This window comes from Anopheles gambiae, chromosome 2, assembly GCF_943734735.2.
Source record: "Anopheles gambiae chromosome 2, idAnoGambNW_F1_1, whole genome shotgun sequence".
In the NCBI taxonomy this organism is placed as follows: Eukaryota; Metazoa; Arthropoda; class Insecta; order Diptera; family Culicidae; genus Anopheles; species Anopheles gambiae.
This window is the reverse complement of record NC_064601.1, coordinates 99,798,745-99,823,136: the sequence shown is the minus strand read 5'-3', so window position 1 is coordinate 99,823,136 and position 24,392 is coordinate 99,798,745. Positions and strand designations below refer to the sequence as shown.

The 24,392-nt window shown below is 46.8% G+C and overlaps 2 protein-coding genes across 6 annotated transcripts in view; one reads left to right on the top strand and one right to left on the bottom strand.

The window, feature by feature from the left end:
• Positions 1-24,392, bottom strand: part of LOC1276993 (mucin-19) — a 172,396-nt gene that overhangs the window by 57,954 nt on the left and 90,050 nt on the right. For all 5 annotated transcript variants that reach the window (XM_061647345.1, XM_061647343.1, XM_061647341.1 and 2 more), the window contains 2 exons: positions 1,802-3,441; positions 1,118-1,727 (listed from right to left, as the gene is read on the bottom strand). In XM_061647345.1, coding sequence (XP_061503329.1) covers positions 1,118-1,727; positions 1,802-3,441 — 2,250 coding nt within the window. The remainder of the gene's footprint in view (positions 1-1,117; positions 1,728-1,801; positions 3,442-24,392) is intronic.
• LOC5666864 (phospholipid-transporting ATPase ABCA3) lies at positions 17,273-23,783 on the top strand. The gene is made up of 7 exons (XM_001688810.2): positions 17,273-17,431; positions 18,182-19,170; positions 19,251-20,755; positions 20,826-20,899; positions 20,967-21,319; positions 21,389-23,277; positions 23,355-23,783. Exons 2-7 carry the CDS (start codon positions 18,214-18,216, stop codon positions 23,533-23,535), a joined length of 4,959 nt encoding a protein of 1,652 aa, XP_001688862.2. The 5' UTR covers positions 17,273-17,431; positions 18,182-18,213; the 3' UTR covers positions 23,536-23,783.

Sequence of the window (24,392 nt, the reverse complement as noted above, 5' to 3'; positions counted from 1 at the left end):
CTAAGAAGTAAGAAACGAAAGAGTCACGAGCCAAGCGGCGGATGTGCGGATGTGGAAGAGGAGGGTGTGTTAGAATGTAGTTATCACTAATGCCGATTATCATGCCATCAGGTTTTAGTTCTCGTTTTCGCATCTACGCTCATGGAATACCGCTGGAGTTTGCAGCAGAAGGGAAGGAAGCAAAAAGCATGGTGTTGAGTGTGAGGATGTCAAGTGTTTGTTGCAGGTGCTTTCCGTGTTTTAGTTATACCACACTACGTGGCCTTCATATAGACGGTGGATTAAGGTTCATTTGCTATATTTCCAAGGAGTGCTGGGAGATCTTCAAGGTTTTGAAGTGACTTTGATCCATTACGGGACACAAACACGATTTTTCTGCAGCAATCGTACCGTCGTTGGTGACCAGTTTGAAGCTAGGTTTTGGGTACCACCATCGCATAGAATTATTGAAGCAAGAGTTGCTCAGTTTCTTGGTGGCGAGGAAATAGAAGATAAATCCGTTAGCGTATGGTATATGAGATGAAGAGCGAAGAAGATGAGGAGCAATATGAAGGATCAACTGCATCACGAATAACAAATGAAGAAGATGGGGATGGATGACGAGAAGATGTCAGATGTGGCATGTTGATTTCGCGAAAGTACAGCACAGCGATCGAAGGTGTCGACACACATCTTGGAGGATCAGAATTGGAAGAATTCTTTGATAATCCGGATGATAATTGGTATCAAATGCGCATCAAAGAAGGACGATCGTATAACAGTTACAAAAATTGTATACTAGTGCCATACTCGCAAAGAGAGAAGATCGTATAACACTTACAGCCTTAGTGTACTAGCTGTTTGAGCAGGCTGTCTTTACATTGGCTGGTGCTTGAGGATTGTGCAGTACAGTTTCCGAAATGAACACTTTTACGAACCGTGAGTAACGTGGAAAGAAGAAGGTGAACGTACAAAACCGAAAAAAAAACGAATGAAAGCGTGAGCGTGTTGTTAATGGTTTGCGGTGATGATTTGCAAGCACACTAAGACGATACTACTACTCGAGCGGCAACGAAAGATACTAAATGGAGTACAAAATGGCAGGGATGCGGTATGCCTGTTTACGCCCGTCACCTACCTCGATCGGCGTATCTTGTAGTCACCGCCGCCGTGCGGGGTCGGTCCCGGCTGCAGCCGCACGTTCCCTCGCAACTGATTGCGTCGGTAGGTGGCGCTCGGGCTGGTCGTCGGTACGTTCTCGTCCCGGCTGTAGCTCGAGCTGGACGAGCTGCGGCTGCTCGTGCGCATGTAGCCCTCGTCGTAGCGCAGCTGCTGCCGTTCGAGTGTGCTGCTGCGCGAGCCCGAGCTTTGGCGCGACACGAGCGATGACTGCGAGCTGTTGGTAGCCTGATCGCCGCTACCACCCTTGCGCTTGGTGCGATCGTCCGGTGTCCGGGAGCGTTTCTCCGGAGTCAGAGACCGTTGCTTCTTGAGGTTCCGCGCGCTGCCGTACTCGTCGTTGTGGTCGTACAGCCGTTCGGGCGTTAGCGAGCGCTGGGATTTGAGCAGACCGTGCGGTGTGCCGGCGGATAGGAGTGCCGTTTGGCTCTGGCTGGGACTACCGCCAGCAAACGCTCGTCCCTTCATCTGGTTGATGTACGAGGTGGATGATTTGTAGCTTAGCGCAAGCGAAGAGGACTGATCTTCGCTGATGTCATCGTCGTCATCCACGTCGTCGTTGGAGTAGTCTGCAAACCATTGGAAGGAAAGAATACACGTTAATGTAACAGCACTAACCCATCTTCGGACATTCCCAACTCACCTGATCGGGCACCACTATCACAGGAATTGAGTCGCTGATTGCCGACCGAATCCGATCGAAACCCGTACGGTAGACCAGGCGCAGAGTTCGCCTTCGTCGAGAACTGCGACCGCCTTGAACGATGGCCTGCGCTGGCGGCACCGGCGCCCATCGAAACGCCCGCATCCAACGATTTGTTCTTGTCGAACTTTCGCAACGACTCGCTGGACGCGTACCCAAGGGTGGCCCGGTTCACCGTAAGACTATTGCCCGGTATCGCTTTCGGGAAGATCGGTGAGCTCAGCTTGGCTGGCTTTTCCTTTTTGGTGAGATAGTTGGGCGAGTTCCCGGTCAGTGTGGCAAACGTCGGCGAACGGTTGCGTCTTATTAGCGAGCTTTTCAGTGGTTGCTGCTGTGGCTGCAAACTTCCCATCGAGCCGGATGGATTAAACTCGTACTCGAAGCTTTTCGAAAAGGCATCCGTACTGCTGCTGCTGCCACCGCCCGGTCCACCCGATCCGCCACCGTATCCACCCCGTTGGTCCAGATCTTCGTCCGGTGGGCGTCGATTGCGCCGGTCGTACTCGAAACTTCTCGAAAACACCATCCCCTTCGGGTTGTGGTTTTCATTATCCACGACGGAGAGAAATATTCTCGTGCCGGGTTTAATGTCCCCGAGTCGGGTTTTGTTCGATTGCTGCTGTTGCTGCTGTTGCTGGGTGTCTTGAAATGCGGGAGGTGGCGACAGAATTGGCGTCACCGGTGGGGGACTCCCATCCGCTAGGTTGCGTTTAATTGAAAGGCAAGCCGGTCGGCTACCAGACAGCGAGGCAGCATTAAGAGAAGAGGTCGTACCCGACCCAGGATCTATTTTTAGAATCGTTACATTATCCTGCCGCTGTTGCGACTGCTGACTGGATGGACGGCCGGCTGGTTTACCGCGAGATTCGTTGCGGTTAATCAGATCTTCCAGCTTGCTCGCACCGGTTCCCGGCCGTCCCGTGTACCGGTTTTCATCGTACTCGATGTATTTGCGTGTTACCTTTTGTCCTGCCGTTGAGCCCGTTGCTAGGCCCGAACCACCCGACCCAAGAGCCTGATAGGACGACCCGGTTGGCGTTCCCCGACTCCCGGGGATGGATTGCTGTCCACCGGTTACCTGTACCCAGCCCGATTTGTTGAGAAATATTCCATTCTTTTTAACGTTTTCCCCGAACAGATAGGTCGGCTTGCCGCCGTTTGCTGCCGTCCGGTAGTGCATACTGTCCTTGTCGTCGTCGCCGTCCTGCTGTGCCCGCTCGCTAGTATCCTCCGTTCGCCCTGTGCGTGTTCGTTGCTCGGCTGCTAGTGCGGACTCGTCTGCCGGACCGATGCCACCATCCTCGGCGTCCGTCGCCGTGAGGAAGCTGTCCGAGGAGGTCGGATCCTGTCTGCTGCTGCTCACCGGGAGCTCGGGCAGCGGGAAGTCACTGATGTCACATTCATCGTTGCCAATTAATTTCGTCAGTTCATCAGCATCACCGGCATTGGGCTCGTCATCATCGTTGCCGGGGTGTAGTTGCTCGGTTGGGGCGTCGATGGGAGGCCCTTGGTTGGGTGACTGTTCAGGTTCGCTCGGTAGCACTTCCCGGTTCGCTGCCGACGGTGAGTGGTCCTTTGATCTGCAAAGTAATGAAAGCGAGAAGCGGATTACAATGGATTGTAGGCGATCGTGTGTCATACAGGGACGTGGAAACAAAACGGCCTGGCATTCATTTAATTAGAGATCTGAGAGTTCTACTCCATTCAGAACAAAAATAGGGATGGGGATTTTCTAAACCAAATGGTTGTGCTCGAGTTTTGACAGCATACTTCAAATAGAAAGGAACACTGTTATTAGGCACCAAGGGGAACAAATTAAAGTTCAGAAAATACAACTTTCAAGTACATTAAATTTCCCCTGCGAGGAAACACACACTGGCAGCATTTGTTGCCGAGTGTTTTATTTGCAGTGTTGTGCAAATGAACATAAATTGAAGCCCGTTCCGGGTTGTAATCTGGCGTAAAAATGAGTTTCATTTAGTAAAACGACACGAACAATGCTGGCGCAGGAAAGCAATTTGATGATTCTTTTTTCGTTACCACCATCTCCTATCGCCATTATCACACAGGCAGGATGGGAGGAAGTGGTCATTTTTTTCACTTTTGCTCTCCGCTGTATTTGGACGTAACAGTTCCGAGTAGTTGCGTTTCCGTCCAAGTAGGTACTCTTCCAGTGGCTGTAGGAAGCGCCACCTTTTTGGAGGGTTTTTTTTGTGAAATTAATGAAACTCATTCAGGCGATGGTGGCTGGTGGCGTGTTGGAACAGAGTCCCGGTATTGTTTTTGGTATATTGCCTTCCGGGCAAACTCTTTGTCTCTCTCTCTTTGCCCAGCCATTGCGTTTCACATGCAGGTCCTTTGAAACATGGCAAGCCATCATAGCCCTTGGATACTGTTGGTGTTGAAAGGAGAGCAACCGGAGCAAGGCCTTCCCTTTAATATGAGCGGACAAGGCACACGGGCAAATATTTGTGCTGAGCTTGATGTCTTTGGCTACGGTTTTGGAAGGCCAAAGAGAAAAATTGCGCGAATTCCCCCCCCCCCCCCCCCTCCCTTTTCTACGGTCTATTCTCCAGGTTTAGATCCAGGATTTTGGTGCAAGTGATTCTGTTCCCGGTTTGTGGTGTCGGGGAAGGAAGCAAAGAAAAAAAGCGTCCAGTAATTAGTTTTCCCGTTGAACGGCAGAAGAGTGTTTGTTCTTGGCCTTCTTGGAATTGACTTGGCAGTACTGACCACGGGCGAATGATGAGAGTTTGGTACAAGTCAACTGACGCGGCGGAGTTAAAAACATGACGAGGGTTCAAAGAATGCGATGAAAGCCTTAACACTTTCTATCGTGTTTCTTTATGCGTTACGTTCAATTGAAGTATCTTGATAGGATTAAAAGCTATTCAATGTAGGATATTAGATCGGTAACAGCATAATTAAAAGTTCATTAAAATAGAGCAAGTGGCATAATTCTCGAGACTCATTCGAAAACAAAAAATAGATAGAAAGCTCATCATTTTCAACTCGCTGTTGAAGTTTGAACAGGAAAGCAGTAAACTTTTCTAATTACATCCAACCCGAGCCGACAGACCGGGCTGTGTGTGTGTGCGGTAGGCACTTCATCATATTGAAGCGACCATCAACCGTCTCGCTGTGCCACAGGTACGCTCTGCCAGGTAATGGTGATACAATTTTTCAAACCTTTGCTCAAACGGATGGATCTTTCGGAGGCCGCGGTGGATCTTGCCGGTGGACCACAATCTTGCCACAGGGACAAAACCCCCGGGCACCCCGGTTGATGATTACAGCGCGCCAAATTCGCGCTCGTGACAGACACATTTTCTCCGCCTAATCATTTATCATTATTTTAAATAACTCTTCCACCGAGACAAGCCCGTTCGCTCGCGCGCACACCGTGTCACACGGTTATGTCCAGGGGAGGAGGTCGTCTCTCGCCCACGCACCGGAACCGGAACGAAGATTGATTTTGATAGCATAATTAGGCCTACGCGTGCAGTTGGCACGTCGCGGCGCTACGCGGTTTTGAATGGACTGGTTTTTGGCGATGGACTGGGTTTTGCTCTGTGTTTATGTGATTAATGCGTTTTGGGCAGTGTTTTTGTGTCTCCTGGCGGCGGAGGTTACAGTATCTCATTGGAGGTTGTTTAAATGGTGAGTGATACATTTAGAGGGTGTAAAGGAAGTTCAGTTTGATGTATGTGGATATAGTATTCTTAGATGCTTCTTGGAATCTTCCAAATATTTTTTAATATTTTAATTGTTTTGTGAGGTACTATGAGGATTTTCGGCAGTCCTATATGTATAGATGGGGTTTACAGCAATGCAAAGTAACACTTTGTCCTATTCAGGTTGATCAAGTCTCATCATCATCATCAGAAATAATTCTAACAAAGGGAGCTACAAGAAACATACATCCTGTTAAGCCTTACGCTTCTTATTCCTCGTTAATCCAACATACACACAGAAGCTTCTAGTAATGATTTCAACATTTCCTCAGTATCCCTCACAGACAGACAATTTTAACGAAGATTTGTGGAAAACTTCATTCTTCAGCTTTTTGTGGTTACAGTAGAATGAAACAATTTAATCAGAAGCAGAAGTCACTGAAGACGGAACAAAAGGTCACATCTCCAGAGCAAGCCAGTATTCCACGGAAATGCTTACCGAAGTCAGAATGTAGCAAAGCATTAATTCAGTTCCGACGAACTCGTACGCTTCGGAGCAGAGCAAATGTAACCGTTCATATGCTTCGTGCAGGCTGAATGCAAATGCTTGACATTGCAGCAAGGGTCGGAAATCGGTGCTACACCGTTTTTCGAGGAAATGTTCGCGTAAGCGCAGGTTCTCGATTCATTAGAACTGACACTTGGCTCTGGGATGGTGATCTATTTTCGGTATTAACAAGGTAGTGCTATTTTTTCCCCACCCCACAAAGCTAACATTTCTTTTTGTGATGAGAGAACAAGATAATTCGTAGCAGAAACGCATGAAAACAGTACACAGCTGACGCCGAAAGCCTCTATCTATCGAAAACCCATCATCACACGTACGCACTTTCTCCCGTTTTGTTGAAGTTCCGTGCTCGTTAAAGTTAATTACTGAATAGCTTTTCCCACGCCCGGTTTCGGAGAAGCGTCACAGAAAGCGTTATTCGATTGCCTGTTGAGGCTTCTTCTCGGCCGAGCGGATGAAAATGGGAAATGGAAGGAAAATTGGACCGACAGCTTGGACAGTATAGCTAGGTCGACTCTCCAGCTGTCAACCTCCCAGCAACCCGGGAATGGGATTAAAGATGGATGATAATATTATAGCTTTTCCAAGTGACCCGCTTCAACACACCGTCGTATGTTGGTGCATTAAAAAGAGTAAAAATGAATAAAAAAGCAGTCTAGGCGAGAAATGCTGCAACAAAAAAAAAAAAAAGAAAACTTCAAAATCAGCTGTTTCCACCTTCTGCGATCGGTAGCGGAGGAAAATGTGCAAAAATTACCGTAGGCAGGATGATTGTAGAAAAATCAGACAAAACGAGAACATAATTACTAATCCGCTGCTGATGAAGCGCTAAACCTAACGAGAAGGCCACCGTTACCGTGATGGGTTGGATTCGTGTGTGTGTGTGTTCGGGGCATCTGTGCAGTGTGGGAAGTAGCAGACAGAAGCATCATCAAGGAAAAAAAACACCTCCCAAGGTAGAACAAAGTTTAAAGATGGCAGCGTTATTGTTCGGTGCTTTGCTGCGTTAATCTCGGATAATCTCAATTGAATGAAGCGAATTGGAGCGTATGTTAGAAAACTGCTACCAAAGCATTCATTAGGATAATCTGCTCGGCGTATAATACGAGTGGGAGTATGGGGGAAAAAATTAGGTCAACCATCTTACGAACACTGGAGCATAACAATATTGTGAAATGGAGTGCTTTAGAATTGAAGAGGATATAGTGACAAATTGAATATTTTACTTAGATTAAAAGCAACTGATAAGTTGAAAGAATGATGGATTTATAGTAAAGTATATAAACGAATGATAACTTTAAATTGTGAACTTGTCACTATAAACTTGGCACGATAAATTGTGAAATTGTGAAAATCTTTGTTAAGTATTCTTATTCGTAACAAGAGTCGCTTATAAACCAGTTATCAGATAAAAATCCATATTAAATCTTTTGTTCAATGTTTACAGAAGATCTAATGTGCAATCACAATGACACACAATGACAAATCGTGTCTTTGAACAGTCTGCACTATTTTCTTAGGATGAATGCACAAAACCAATTAATAACAATCCCCTTTACGCTAATCCACACTAATGCTTACTTCATTGATCTTCTTTCTTTACGAGAAAGCTATCACAGCCGGACAAGTTCTTGAATAAACATAGCTTTGTTGCTGCGTGATCACATTCATAAACTTCCTCTCCAATCCTTACAGATTGCCATTGCGGAGGTCCTTATCAACTGACCCAAGAAACTCCCTACCGGGTCCTCCCGGGACTTAGTGCTTCCGGGGAAGCAATCGATACGGAATAAATCGCCGCTCAGCACATTAGTAGTGCGAAAAGTAGCGATGCGTGGAAAAAACCCAGCCCCACCTTCCCACCCCTACCAAACCCACCTAGAGTCACCCGCTGCTTCCCTTCCACAGACAGACAGAGGGAAGTTAATTCCAACCGGAAGAATCCCACCAAACGAAACCTCACGCCGGCAGCAGCAGCATAATGGCGATTGGCGTCGTGTCACGCGTTTTACGAGTGAAATAAAACTCCACCAGAGACCGCCTTGCCACTCCTCCCCCACTTCCCCCCCCCCCCATCCTCCCCAGGGGACCTTTCAATGTAACGCGTCACCGTGGCGGTGCTATCTTACGCTCCGTGGTGGTACCGTCGGATGATTGCGGTTTGTGGGGCCACCGTTCGTCGCATGCCTCGAACAGGACACGCGAAATAAAGAGATTAAGGAGCAGTGGGGTATGCGGGGTAGGAGCGGGAAAGGGAAAGCACATTTGTGCCTCACATCGGAAAAGGATCAGATTCAACGACGGTAAGGACTTATGGGCCGGGTTTCTTCTTTTTTTCCTATCCGCCTTATTTGTGCGCCAGCATCCGCATTTGGCCCGCGCATAGCCACCGGCAAAGTTAAAAGGGCTGTCGCGCGAAGTGACTTTCATCAAATGGCATACATAATTTAAGGAAAATGGCTCCCACGATTTCCGGGTCGCGTATCCTATTACAATGGCAATGGCTTTTACGAGCCAACGGGGTACGGGGCAGTAAATGGAGTACGGGAGGTTTTCTTGGCGCAAAAAATAACCCCGTACGTTATTATGGCAGAAAATGAAACAAATTCCAAAAAAGATTTTAATAGGAATGAAAATTGGCTGCGTAAGGTTTCGTGCGATAAAAGGTCATTAAATCATACGCATGATGATGATGATTTCGATTGTAGGCTACGGAACAAATGCGTCGTTTTGATCAAGTTTAAAAGGGGAGTTCTGGCGACCTAAAGTATTTACTTTGGAAGCAAAATTAACAGCTACCGAGAAGCGTCGAATGCTGTTTAAATACAGTGAAGCTTTTGTAGGCAAATATTAAAACATCAAGCATCGATTGAGCAAAGTTTGAGGGAGTAATTTAAAGTATTTTTGTAGTGCCACAACATTCGCCATCACTGGGAAAAGCAAGCAAAGAAATACAGAGCAAAAACATAAAATAATTGCCACGTGTTCTGGTTAATTAATAGCCAAGCTTCTTAAGCCCACCAAACAGCTTCGGCCAAACCTACCCTAACGACAGTTAGGGTACAGTTTCGATGCCGTTTAACGGTGCCGGTAAAGAGAAGATGAAAGTTTTGCTCTGCCTCTGAGCGCAGTAATAGCGGAGACGACAAAACCCCCATACTGGAAAGGATACCTCATGCCTTCCCAGGCCAAGGCGCTGGAACATTTGTTATGAAATCATTAAAACTTGCGCCAACCCCGGTGTTTCGGTTCGCAATTATGAAAATGATCAGTGCCGTACGCACGCGACGCCCGTGTTTGGAGAAAGTTTGCCACCCAACTCTCTCTCTCTCTCTCTCTGTCTATCTGCCTTCCTCCGGCAAATGCAATCAATATTTCGACACCCGGCCTGGGGAAACTTTTCCCCATGCATGGGTATGTGTGTGTACCCTTCCCAAACTGTGTGCCAAGGTTAAAGGCTGCATTGTGTTGGGCCCTGAAAATTGCACAGAAAAATAAGAGGAAAATTAAGTTAACGCTGTCACCTATTGGGCTGCTAATGGCGCCTGAAGCGTTCGCCGTGCTCGTGACGTTCAGCGCAGCAGGAACAAAAGACAGGCGAGCCGATAGAACGGTACTTACTTTAATAAATTATTAAATTATGCTGCAAACTGTTCGAACTGTTCAACCAAACAGCCATCTCAGACGTTCGGCTGCGGCCCGGGTGGTTTGATGTGGTATCTTTCCAGCATATCTATTAGATTGGAGTGGGTTTCTTCTTTCCAATCGATTGTGGATTGATTTTTGCATTCTATTTTTGGAGTACGATTGCCCCAATCCTTGGGCTATCAATATTTGGGCCGCTTCTCACAATGGACAGAATCGTTTGCAATTCACTTTTCCTTTGTGCTCTCCCACTTCAATCGTACGAAATAATTTTCCATTTTTTCCGTCCCAATTTCCTGCCATCTTCCGATTCCAAAGGCGAGCTCGATTCTGGTGCTAGTTGCGGGAGCGCTTTGCAGGCAAACTAGAAAAGCTCGATAAATGGGTGAACGGAGGGCTAAGATAATATTTTGCTAACGTGGTGAAGCAGGAACTTGCCGGTTCCTTCGCTGGTTCACCCACGCCCTTCCCATCCGAGGGGGGGGGGGGTGGTTTTGTGTTTGAGAGTTTCTGTGTTTTCTTAGGAGACTGAGCGGAAGTGTTAGAGTGTTTGGTTGGTAAATAATGACATTTTGGACCCTTTGCTGCCGAAGTTGGTCGGAAGGATGGCGTTGGTTCCAATAAAATTGATCGATTCTGGAGGCGGGCCACGGGGAATGAAGGCAACCGGGAACGGTCGTTCATCATTTATAGTTTTGTTTGCGAGCATACAAACTCGTGGGTAGGAGTAGAGTTGGTAGGAAATGTACAGTAGTTTTGAAGCCGGAGCTGAATAATGCCGGCGCCGTTTTGCTGAGCACTTGGCGGCAATCGGAAAAATATATATAATGTATTACTTTATTGTTGCTCCTTAGAGCAATGGTTTATCTGAGCTACGTGAATGCTTTGATTACTTTTCTTAGAAAGAGTACTTCGTCTTGAGTAAATCATAAAGTGCTTCCGTTAAAAAAATCTATCCTTCAAAGTTGTTACTCAATTTTTACTTACAGATAAGCTTGACGGGCGCTTCTATTTAGTATCATAAATCCGCTGGAAAGCTCTTTAAACTTTATCCTACCGGTGCTGCTGCTTCTGGATACCTGCTCGACTTGCACATTTGTAAGCTTTCTCCCGTGAGGTTCCAAGTTTTAAGCTCCAACAAAAACACACCGCATAAACAATGGGCTCGGAGCGTCATCGATGGAGCAGCCTGGTGGCTGGTGAGTTGTTGGACAGGAATTTGTGAAGATCATACGGTGTGTGTCGTAGAGTTCAAATCCTACCCTGACCTGTCCACTTGGAAACACACACACACACACGTTCAATGGTACACAATTCTTGGGAAAGCATTCCTTCCTTCCTAATGCAAACCGGGAAAGGGAAATAGTAAAGTACGCCTTTCGCTAGTGCAGCGCCTACGCCACGGACCGCTCTAATCCGTACCACTAATCGGATTGAATTACTCGTTCGTTTCGGGTTTCGAGTGGGTACGGGCGGAGTAAAATGGTAGAGTTCAGCGTGCGCTCCCGCTACTAGGCTTATCCGTTTCGATCTGGCAGCTTTTGGGGGGGAGAAATTGGGAAAACTATACCTAAGCGCACGCTTTCCGAGGAATAAGGGTGGAACGTTCGGTGAGCAGCTTCCGAGCTGCTGAATACGTCAGTCATTTATCCCCGTCGCTCGTGGCAGACATTCGCTTTCCGTGGCTAACCACACGGTGCAAAATAATCAAAATCAAGCCCTCAGCCCAACCTCGCACGCCAGCAAAACAAAACCCATCAAACTTCCGGGAACGTTCGCCTGCGCGCGCCGGCTGAAATTTATTGTGCTCCTTTGTTTCACCGCAATGAGCCTTCCGGAGGGATGGAATGTTGTTGAAAAGTTTAACGATTTTATATCCTACCCAGCGTTTCCGCACCACTCTCGTGTTTCATAAATTAATGTACAAAAAGCGTGATAATTCTGTCGATAAATATTTACCGCACTTCCTGGGCTGGGAGGTTGGGAACAAACGCCCTCCATTCCGGATCGAACGATTGCGAGCTGACAGGTTTTGGGCAGGATGGGTAATTGCTTTTGATGGGGCGAGAAAGAGAGACGCCAGGCTTTGGGAAGCCCGAGGAAAAGCTTCGCTACTGGCTGAAGAAAGAATAATGTTGCACAATGGTCGACAAATGGTATTGAGCGAAGCAGCGATGGCTTCATAACCGATTATGTGTTGGTGGCAAATACGTTTACCGGATACAGCGTTTACCGCGAGAGTAAGACTCATTCTAGTAAAAGCTATGGGTAAATGGAAATTATCCCCATTGTGTATGTGTGTATGTTGTTGTTTTGGGGTGAGTATATAAAGTGGAAATTAAAAATTAACTTCCTTCCCCTCCACGTGATAATGGCTTCCTTTTCATCGCTTCGTTAAAACTGCTCTTAGCAGTTAGCGATTATAGCAGCGAAGTCGCGTTGCTAATTGTAATGATTGATGAAGCTTAATATGCAAATTGGTTATTGTTTATGGAATAAAAAATGGATTACGGCGAAATGATAACACTCACTAGGCTGTATCGATTGTGGGATGATTTAATGAGCCTCTTTTTCTTTCCCAATCTTTTGATGGGAACGAGTGGTGGAAATAATAATCAATATCGATTATATATGAGCATATAGATCAGATTAAGATAATGTATTTGTAGACAGATTGCACAGTGTTATCATCAAATTGCACGTTCGTAAAGCAAATTTTATCCTTAAAACTAATAGCAAAGGCTTATTATTATAAAAATAAAAATAAACGCTTTGATGCGGTGTTAGTTTTAATGTGTTTTGATTGCAAATTGGTTTCAAATGTCAAGTGAAAATTTATATATAACTTTCCCACCATTATCAAACGATAGTAACTGTTGGCGTTTGTTTTAATACTACTTTACCGCTTATTAATTGATCCAGTTTGCGTATCAATTACTTGTTGCGGTTCATCGAAACTAAACACTTCTTTTGATGGTATAACAATCAATCAAACCACAACATGCGCTAAACAGCGCCGTTATGAAAGCACTCCAGCACGCTTCAAAATAAACTGTTTATCGATCAGAATTCGCTTTTCAAAATACATCCATCCAATTTTCCCCCTCTTTTCAACCATCCCTGATCCGGGCTAGGTACATAATATTCGGTTTGTCATAAAATCCATTACAACTAGATTGCATACCGGGCGCAGCAGCTTTATCACAGCAGCAATGTGCATGTATTTATTGCACCAGGGAATGTGGCTGAGAGCGATACTGCGCGATGCGATGTGCCGGCGTGCGGTGATAAAGATAAAGCAGCCTTTGTCTGTGACGATGTTGCAGGATGGGGGGGCAGGAGGCTATATTGGTGCTAATAAAGGGGAGAGTGGTTGGCACTGTGACGTGGTATAGAATACCATATCGATTGCCGATATTTCTGACCGGAGTGCATTGATAGTGCGCGGCTGGATGGGAGATTAGAATAAAAGTACACGACATACGGATCGATAAAACATTTAAAACAAAATGTAAAAGAGAATATTGCACGTGGAGCCTCAGTGTCATCGATCGATGATTTCCAGTGAATTACCTTTTTTGTGTGCTTTTATTCAACATATGAGGCAAACATTGTATTGCATGATGAATGAGGAAAAAAGTAACCAAAATTCTGTGAAATCTTTTTCCACATCCAGATGTGTGCATTACGGTAATTAAAAGCTCTTCTATTGTAAAGAATTGATGCCTCTCAGGTAATCGGTGGCCATGCTCGTTGCAAACAAACATAGTGCACTAGATTGCATGCCCGATATCTGCGTCAATGCAGTGCATAAATACAAGCTCAATATCATTGATCAGCTGCCGCTTAATCATCGATGAGTCAAATAGGACCACATTCCATATCGGCGATGAGTCACACCAAGTACGGTGGGGCGTTTGTGATCTGAGCAATAAAGCAAACGAACGCAAAAAAAAACCACTTCGAACCAGCTTTAACCGTTCAGTTCCTTTGGATGTTATTTTACCCAGCGCAAGCTTTAAGGCACGTACGATAGGTCATAAATCCTCTCAGCAGTAAACGAGGAAAGTTCTCCAACACGCGTGCAAATGGGAAGCAAACCATCCTGAACGGCGATGCTGAATGGTCCATTAGTAAGGGACGCCTTTTCTTTTTTTTTTCTTTGCCAGACACTTTTAAAGCTGCATTTAAGTTTGTGGCATTGTGAAAAGCGGGGAGGAGTTTTTAGTATTCCCAGTCGAAAGTACCCATCCACTAAAGGCTGCCCCAGTTATGCACTTAAAAGGCAGCCTCCATACACGGGAAGGAACAACAGGACATACACAAAAAAACCTGCACTCCATAAGCCATTTTCAAAAAGAGCTGGGCGCTCAGATGCAGTCTAACACCCACGTACAAACAATCCGGCCGTGCAGAACCGGGGCTACCTTATCGTATTTAGTGCCCCGATCACACACAAACACACACACACACACACACACACACACACACACACATACACATGCACCGATCGATTTGTGTGCCGGAACATGTCGGCAAAGATCCGGTTGCCGGAAGCAGACAGGCCGTGTTTCCGGTACGGATTGCAACTATCCAGGCACACCTGTGCCTGGCCTCACACATACACTCTCTCTCTCTCCTTATGTATGGGTGTGTGTGTGGTGATTGTACGGCTCGTTTGACAGTAAGGACTTCCGTTCGGTGGTGCACTCGTGCGAATACTGATAAGCGAGCGAAGCAAACATTCGCCGTGCAAACAGAAACCGAACCGAAGCCGGTGGGATGCAGAATTTCTCAGCTTGATTATTCTATTATTGAAAATTGCATTGCATCCCTCCTTCGACTTCCGTTTCGACCCGATGGCCACGGGATGGCTTTGGTTAAGAAGAGGTGTCGAAAAGCCTGTGTATCTGTGTGTGTTTGTGTGGGCCTGTGTGATGAATCAATTGCATTGCATCATTGATGTGCCGGTCTGGAGCCTCACGTGTGCCACACGGTGCGGCATTTTAGAGCGCACACTAGAAAAGGAACCATTGTGTAGGGATTGGACCATTGGCGGTTCATGCGTAAATTATGTGCGGTAAGTGGTGGTGAGTTTGTTGTTTAATAGAAAAAAAGACGAAAAAGCTAAACGCTGGAGCTAAAGCCCAAAAAACAATACCTATAAAATGGTTTAGCTGAAGCCAAGGACACGCGCGTGAGATTGCATAATTATACTCGACCATTCCAACGGTTGTGGTGTTGGTGTTGGCGATGGGAAAATATTTGATTTCACGCTACTGCCCGGTGCCCCACCGCTTATCCGTCTGGTGTGTTCGTTGCACTCGGCAGGTTTTGGTGAATCCCCTTGTTTGCGAAAAAGCTGTTGTTTGCAGTCAACGCGTTCAGCAGATGCGCATCGATTTCGTTTTCATTTTCACTTTAGCTGCATGCGATTGAAGATAAATTAATATTTTGTTTGCACGCCGGTAGCGGTGTGTTAAATTTGCGTTACACGTTTGCGACAACAGTATTGTTTGGTTGGAATTAACATTCGTTGAAAGTGGAGGAGGAACAATAACTAGGAAATGGGTCAATTGTGGTACTGATGCTACTTATTTTGTACTATATTGTGTGTGGAAAATTTAAATTATTATGCTTTTAGGAACAAACACAGGTAATTATGCATTTGGGTTGAAAGAATGGTGAATAGTTCCGCGAATAAATTAAAATTCAATTACCGTTTATAAAGGTTTTCTTTGAATGAAATTTTAGATGTGGGTTTATTCCAAACGAATTGACAACTACACTGTAGAAAAGCTATAAAACGGTTTGCCACACGGAGGGACGATTGCTTGATGGTGTGAGTGAGTATGTTATTGAGTATTGTTTAACAGTGTGCATTTGAATTGCTTTGTGACGTCGTAAAGTACTAATATTGTGTTCTATAACTGGCCTGAACTGATTTTGATTCTAAAAGAAGGTGAAAAAGTTTTTTTAATAGCCACTTGCAGACAGTGTATAGTGTAGTCGGTACAATGTAAAAACGTCCCTAGACCTATCAAAGCTCATCACTAGTTTATCACTATTGTTTGGCGAGAAGAGCTACAAGCCCACCTGTATATTATACCCACTTTGACTTGTAGCGTGCTTAATAAGCCTTCAAGGTATTTCAAGGAATGCAAGGAATAGTTTCAAGACCAGAATAAAGAACCAGTATGGATTCATGAGCATTTTCAGGACCAGTAAGGATTCAATTTCAATTCTATGGTTGATATGGGTTCGTGATTACTTCCTGGACTGGCATGGGTTTAATTTTAGATATAGGCCAAATAGTAGTTGCTCAAAAGTTACTGACCACACCTAGGAGCCGTCTATTGTGGTCAGGAGCCGTCCATCTCACAATGGGATGCTAGGAAGGGGTTTAAGATGAGCCTTGAAATTTCGGTCCGTAGCCCTATAACTGGCACAAATTATTTTGTATTATCCAATACTAACTGCTAAGCCATTGACGCTTTGCATTATAGCTACTAGATTTTACTCGGCAAAGTAAACAGAACTTAAAATGGAAATATGTCAAAAACAGTAAAAAACGCCCTCACTGTTAGTATGTATATCCGCCGAGAACTTTCGCTGCTCGCAATCGAGATTAAACGATCGGTGTTCTCAAATTACTTCATCCGTTTCCGGTGACCGATAAAACCGAGCAGTGCCACACGGCGAGTTGTGATTTGTGCGGCCCTCTCCTTCATTATCATCAACTTCACGTTTCTAACGCTCAGCCGCTGCCGCTAGTCACATGCGGTCCCAATGACGCGTCGTATCGTTTCAACAGTGAAGAATGATGAGAGCATTACGGTGCAAATTTTATGCCAACCCAGGCCAATGAGTTGCCACTTTTCATGGCGATGCTGTACAAAGTGGTCTCAAAGAAGGTTCCCAAAGCGCACCTTCGCTTATCTATCGCTCCGATTTCCGATCCTGTGGTAAACAATCGATGGTCAGCAGCTCTTATCAATCCGGCCACCTTTTTTTCTCGAAGCGCATCGGGCGACAGTAATGTGCGAACTGGCTACAACCAACCCTAATCTTTGCAACGGGAAAACACACTTCTGCTTGGGTATAGCACGCGAAACCCCAACGGCGTGTATCATCCCACGAAGGCGTGTGCTTTCGGGGCGCGCGCGTTTATTGGGTCGTAAAGGCTCCCTCCCTCAAATGGTAGCGTGTCTGGCCGCAGGCAGAATGACTCAATCGTGGGGAGCATCCACATTCGGGGCCGGGTTTTATCTTATCGCCGGCGGTGGACAACGCTGTATTGGTTGTGTGGGAGATTGTGCTCGCGCTTAAATTTTTTCCCTCGGAAGGGTATGCTGGGTTGATGATTGCCGGAAGGGCACCAATTTCCTGTGCGAGCGGTGTACAGGTGGAACATTCTATGGGTTTTGATAGCTTTTGCACAGACACTTACTCACACACACGTACAGATAAAGCGAAGACAATTGATTATCGCACCACTGATAAGCACGTTCGTCAATGGATGGGCCGTTGATGGGGTTGTTATAAGAAAAGGCGCGCCACGAGCATCGCCGTTAGTCACAACGAAACGAACGCTTCCGGCAGGTGCATCCCCTTTGCGGAACGGTTAAGCAAGAGTGTACGGGCAGTAGCAGTAGTATAGTGCTGTGGTTGCGAGTTTTCAAGGTTTGTAGAGTGCATAGAAGCCGGTGGTCGATAGATGTAATGTGATACCCGTTGTGGACTATGTTTGTTGAGAAGTTTTGAAAGCTTGTGAAGTGGGGTTGAGTAGTTTCAGTTTTTTGGACATCAAGAAGTCCCCCAACAGACTGTGAAGTGAACTTTAATTTTAAACTCGCTTTTTAATAATCAAAATGCCTGTATGATAAATTCAGGGAATAAAGACTATTGCAACTTCAGTTGGTTCAGTATTACCAAGGGTATTCAAGCAAAACAGTGATTCTTAAACAGTAAGGTGTTTCAATGTGTCAGTTTTTTAGGTGTCTCGTTTATTGTTCAGTTGAAGTTTTAGTTCAAGTACAATAAAGACTATGTGGCAACAAGTGATGTGTGTACTAAAATGTGTTGCTTGATGGGGATGTTGAGATTTTCCGTTAACTCTTTGCTGCATGAGTTGTGACAGACAAACATTCAATGTCTTTAATGTACTTGTTGGTAGCAAGATAGTTATGAATGGTGTAAATATAACTGATCTTCTGATACTTGGTTACTCATCGATTATATCAAATAGCTCACAAAATTGCACTTGAAATATGCTCACTCGTAACGAACAGCTCATAGACAAATTATTGCAATCAGTCACAAGACACCGTGCCCCACACGCTGTCATGCGATAAGACGCACCCGATTGTACGGTCACACCCTTCTAACTGCAAGCCTTCATCATTCACTTTCCCATCCAATAAATGCTTACAGTGTTGCGATATCTGGAGCGAAAAACACGACAAATGGCGACGAGCAACTGGGAGAAGTTTGTGCTTCTCCTCTGGAAGAACTGGATCCTGCAGAAGCGGCACTACATTCAAACGCTGTTCGAAATACTGATCCCGGTCCTGTGCTGCTCCATACTGCTGCTCGTGCGCGGTCTCGTCGATCCGGAGTTTATCGACAGCAATTCGGTGTTTAAACCGCTCGAAACCGATCGTCTGACACATTTGGAAAAGTTGGCCGAGGCGAAAAACTTTGAATTCAAGATAGCCTACTCGCCCCGCAATGATCTGCTCGAAGCGGTCGTACAGGAAGCGGTTCGAGCGTTGAATGCAAATGACCCGAAGGCACGCCTAACCTATGCCTCGTTCGCGGATGCTCGGGAGATGGAAAGTGTGCTGGCAGAGTCATCTTTCCTGGCTGGGGTAGAGTTTGACGACAGTTGGGCAAGCTGGACAGCGGCAAACGGTGTGCCGACGGATAACTTAACGTTCGCTGTACGCTACCCGGCGGAGCTGCGCGACGATGAGTTTCAGTTTTCCAACTGGGTAACGAACCTGCTGGTGGTACCGTTTTCCCCGCGCCTTCGCAACCCTCTGCTGGACGATGGTGGCTCACCGAGCTACTACAGCGAAGGATTCCTGGGCATACAGGGTGCGATATCGAGGGCACTACTGGGACGCCGCCTGCCCGGAGTCGACCTACCGACCGTGCACGTGCAGCGCTATCCGTACCCGCCGTACTACGACGATGCGATCCTGGAGGCGCTGCAGCAGCTGCTGGCCCTCATCATCGTCATATCGTTCTTCTACACCTGCATCAACACGGTCAAGTACATCACGATCGAGAAGGAGAAGCAGCTGAAGGAGGCGATGAAGATTATGGGCCTGTCGAACTGGCTGCACTGGTCGGCGTGGTTCGTGAAGTGTCTCATCCTGCTGACGGTTTCGCTATCGCTTATCACGATACTGCTCTGCGTAAGTTGTTTTTGCGTCGCGTCGGTTGTAAATTGAGTTGCCATGGAAACAGGTACTAATTCTACATCTTGTTACAATAGGTCCCCTTCAGTTCGGCTGCCATCTTTGAGAACTCCGATTGGACGCTGATTTGGGTGTTCTTCTTCGTGTACAGCATCAGCACGATCTGCTTCTGCTTCATGATCAGTGTGTTCTTCAGCAAGGCGAACACGGCCGCTGGTATTGCCGGGTTGCTTTGGTTTGTCACGCAGCTGCCGTTCAACGTGAGCCAGCAGAACTACGACGAGATGGGCACGGGTGCCAAGCTGGGCATGTGTCTGCTATCGAACTCGGGCATGTCACTGGCAATGTTTTTGACCGTGCGGCTCGAAGCAACTGCGGTCGGTTTGCGGTGGTCAAATCTCTTCGAACCGGCCACCATCGATGATGGGTTTAATGTGGGCCTGATCATTATAATGCTGCTGGTAGATGCCGTCATCTACCTGTTGATTGCGCTGTACATTGAGCAGATCATGCCGGGAGAGTTTGGCATAGCAAGGCCGTGGTATTTCCCGTTCACGAAGGAGTTCTGGGTTCGAACGCAGACGCCTTCGCGCGACACGTTGTTTCAAGCAAACGGCTCAACCGAGTCCCGGTACATCGAGCAGGATCCGGCAGGGTATGCCGGTGTTGAGATCAAACAGCTACGCAAGGTATACAAAGGTAATAAGGCGGCTGTGGATGGGTTGAACTTGCGGATGTACGAGAACCAAATCTCTGTCCTACTTGGTCACAATGGAGCGGGCAAGACGACGACGATGTCGATGCTGACGGGCGTGTTTGCACCCACTTCTGGTACGGCACTGATCAACGGACACGACATACGCACTGATATCGATGGTGTACGATCGTCGCTGGGATTGTGCCCGCAGCACAATGTACTGTTCGACGAGATGACGGTGGACGAGCATTTGAAGTTCTTCTCCCGTCTGAAGGGTGTTCCAACGGAGGCGGTCAGTGGAGAGATTGATCGTTATCTGAAGCTGCTCGAGTTGACGGACAAGCGTAACGCACAATCCCAAACGTTATCCGGTGGTATGAAACGCAAGCTTGCCGTCGGTATGGCACTGTGCGGTGGATCTAAGGTGGTACTGCTCGATGAACCTACGTCGGGAATGGATCCGTCGGCAAGGCGCGCATTGTGGAATTTATTGCAAAAGGAAAAACAAAACCGTACGATGCTCCTTTCCACGCACTTTATGGACGAGGCTGATGTGCTCGGCGATCGGATAGCGATCATGGCGGAGGGTAAACTGAAAGCGGTTGGATCACCATTTTTCCTGAAGAAAACATTCGGTGTTGGATATCGGTTGATCTGCGTGAAGGATGCGAGGTGTGATAAGCAGCGACTATTGGGCATACTGAGAAAATACATCCCGGACGTGACGATCGACACGGACATTGGGTCGGAGCTGTCGTTTATATTGAAGGAGGACTATCTGGACGTGTTCCAGCGACTGCTGGAGGATATTGAGCAGCAGATGGCGAGCTGCGGCATTACTAGCTACGGCATATCGCTCACAACGATGGAGGAAGTGTTCTTGAAGTAAGTTTTTGGGGAATCTTGACGACTGTTTGAATGTTATGGGTAAAATCTTGATATCTTGTTTTCGCAGGGCTGGTAGTGACAGTTTCGACGAAACAGGAACCCATACCAATGGCACCGTTGTTGAGACAGGCAGTTCCGAATGTAAGTATGATAATGTGTACAACTAATTCTTATAAGTATCAGGCTAATGTATAACTTTCCCCATCAGATGCATTGGATCGTCTGCACCTGCTGACTGGTAAGGAGCTCCTGTTCAACCAGATACAGGCCCAGCTGCTGAAGAAATACCTCTCGTCCATTCGCGCTTGGGTTCAGCTGGTCATGATGTTTGTCATACCGATATTTTTCGTCTGCATGACGTTCATCATAACGCGGAGCATTTCGGCGGGCAAAGATTTGCCCGCGCTGGAAATAACGATCGATTCCTACGAGAAGGCAATCACCGTACTTGAGCGTGCCGGTGGTGAAACGGCAAGGGTTGAAGCATTCCAGAACATGTTTACTGACCGCGGCGAACTGGTCACTATCGACGAGGACATGACAGAGTACATTGTGCGCAAGGTAAGCTGAACATCCCTTCCCCATGCTCATATGATCGCGATCGTGTACTGATTGCGTGTGTATTTCCAGTCCATCGAGGACATTGCCGCAGTGAACACCCGATACTTTGTGGGTGCTACCATCCGCTCGGGCGCACCGTACGTTGGCTGGTTCAACAATAAGGCATTCCACACGGCCCCGCTCGCACTGAATCTAGTGTACAGCGCCATCTTGCAAGCCCAGTGCACGGAATGCCAACTGCATGTGATCAACAAACCACTTCCGTACCGGTTGGACACGCAACTAAAGAAGCTCAACACAGGGCTGAACGCTGGATTCCAGCTCGCGTTTAACACTGGCTTTGCGATGGCGTTCGTGGCCGCCCTGTATATCATGTTCTACATCAAGGAGCGTACTTCGCGCGCCAAGCTGCTGCAGTTCGTCAGCGGTACCAATGTGACGATGTTCTGGCTGCTGGCGTTCATGTGGGACTTTACGCTGTTCGTGCTGAACAGTTTGGTGTACATCGCGACGGTGGCCATCTTCCAGGAGGAGGGCTGGTCAACGTTCGAGGAGCTTGGACGTGCGTTCCTACTGCTCTTATTCTTCGGCTACGCCACGCTCCCCGTAACGTATCTGTTCTCGTTCCTGTTTAGCGTTTCCGCCACCGGATTCGTGCGCATGATGTTCGTGAACGTGCTTTCGGGCGCAATCTTCTTCACCGCCGTCAACGTGCTCAAGTTTGACGGTATCGATCTGGTGGAGGTAGCCGAAGGGCTCGAGTGGGTGTTTATGTTCTTCCCGAACTTTGTACTTAGCCATGGGTTGAACAATCTAAATGCGGCGTCCAGCACGGCCTCTTCGTGCAAAAAGTTCTGCGACCTGCTCGGACCGCAGTGTGTCGTCGACGATCTGTGCTCGGTAGATGCACGCTGTTGCGATTTGGAGGTGTTCTCCTTCGGCAACGTAGGCATCATTCGCAATCTGCTGTTTTGTGTGCTGATTGGAACCGTTTCCTTTTCACTGCTGTTTATGCTGGAGTATGGTGTACTGCAACGGTTGTTCAAGCGAAAACCAAAAGGTTCGGCGAGCCCAGCGGGACCACAGGGCACAGTGGGCTCGGAACAGGACTCGGACGTGCTGGAAGAAAAGCGCCGTATAGCGAATCTCAGCCGGGCGGACATCGACGGGCACAATTTGCTGTTGCGCGACGTTACAAAGTACTACGGCAACTTCCAGGCGGTAAACAACCTGTCAATCGGCATCAATCATTCCGAGTGCTTTGGGCTGCTCGGCATCAACGGCGCTGGCAAGACAACGACGTTCAAAATGATGACGGGCGATGAGGAAATTTCGTCCGGTAATGCTTGGGTCAAGGGGATCAGCTTGCGGGAGGACATGAATCGAGCGCATCGGCAGATTGGCTACTGTCCGCAGTTTGACGCGCTGCTGGAGGATCTGACGGGCCGGGAAACGTTGCGCATATTTGCACTGCTGCGAGGTGTACGCAAGCAGGAGGTGAAGAATGTGTCCTACATTCTGGCGGAAGAGCTGAACTTTACCAAGCATCTGGACAAGCGCACGAAAGCGTACAGTGGAGGCAATAAGCGGAAACTCAGTACTGCACTCGCCCTGCTTGGCAATCCGTCGGTGGTGTATCTGGACGAACCGACCACGGGCATGGATCCGGGAGCGAAGCGTCAGTTCTGGGATGTTATTTGTAAGGTACGCAGCACGGGCAAATCGATTGTGCTGACATCACACAGCATGGAAGAGTGTGAGGCACTGTGTACGCGACTGGCCATTATGGTGAACGGCGAGTTCAAATGTCTCGGCTCGACGCAACATCTGAAGAACAAATTCTCCAAAGGATTCCTGCTCACGGTGAAGGTGGCTCGCGGGTCGACCGATGCACAGCAGAAACGAGTCGCCGGTGTAAAAGACTTTGTGATGAGTCGCTTCAGCGGAGCCGTGCTGAAGTAAGTGTTTGTTTCTTGGTAAATGCCAGTCGGGAACGCTCTTGCTCAATGTTTTTTTTTATATTCCTTCTTTCCAGGGAGGAGTACGAAGATTCTCTCACCTTCCACATACCGGTAACGGATCTGAAATGGTCCCAGATGTTTGGCCTGATGGAAAGCTCGAAGCAAGAGCTGGAAATCGAGGACTACGCACTCGGCCAAACGTCGCTGGAACAGGTGTTCCTATTCTTTACCAAATATCAGCGAGTTACCGAGTGAGATCTGCAGGGCCAAGTGGCTGCGGTACTTCTTGCTAGTTAAGAAGTGCCTGGGCAGACACGATAAATTGGGGGACATTTTGGGGTTTACAGGGTTTTTGTAATGACGACATTGAGATTCTTAAGTTAACTTATTATGCAGATAAATTGAGCATACAAGTTGTAGTAAAAGATTAGTGTGTAAGATTTGTAATTTATAATAATTGTAAAATAAAACGAGTTCAGAGTTATGTAAGTTGCGACAAAGAAGATTCTAAGTTTACAACAAAGTTTTCATCGATTACTTCTAGCTCCAAACTGTTAAAGAATCGGTTCAAGGAAGTATGTCCAAATCGGTTCCAGAATCATAAACTACTCCGGAGTGTAGGTTTCTATCTCAATTGAATTTCAACGGAAATGTTAACAGATTCATGAACAGATATATTCCTCAATCGTTTTTCATGTTTAATTCATTATTTTAAGTTGGATGCCGTGATGAACACATGTTCTCTTAAACCGGATGAATCCCCTTCAGCTCTTTACATGTTTAATTCTGCTTCAACCGAATAGGTTTACACAATTAGAGAAAATTGAAATTTGTAAGGTCTGTGGCGTATTGCTACCGTTCTCACATTCCTTTGAATCAGAATATAGTTGCTCTCTATGAGCATGCTAGTATGTTTGGATCGTTTGCACTCCGTACCATACATTCCGCAATCGGCATTGTTCCATAATCTGGATTAAATTCTTTGCAAATATCGGAAACGATCTAGAATTCAGAATTAGATTCAGAAATTTAACATAAACTTGTAAGTGAAATTGAACCATGAAAAAAGGTAAATACTTCACATGAAAATGTGTGTTTGCTTGTTAATTGTT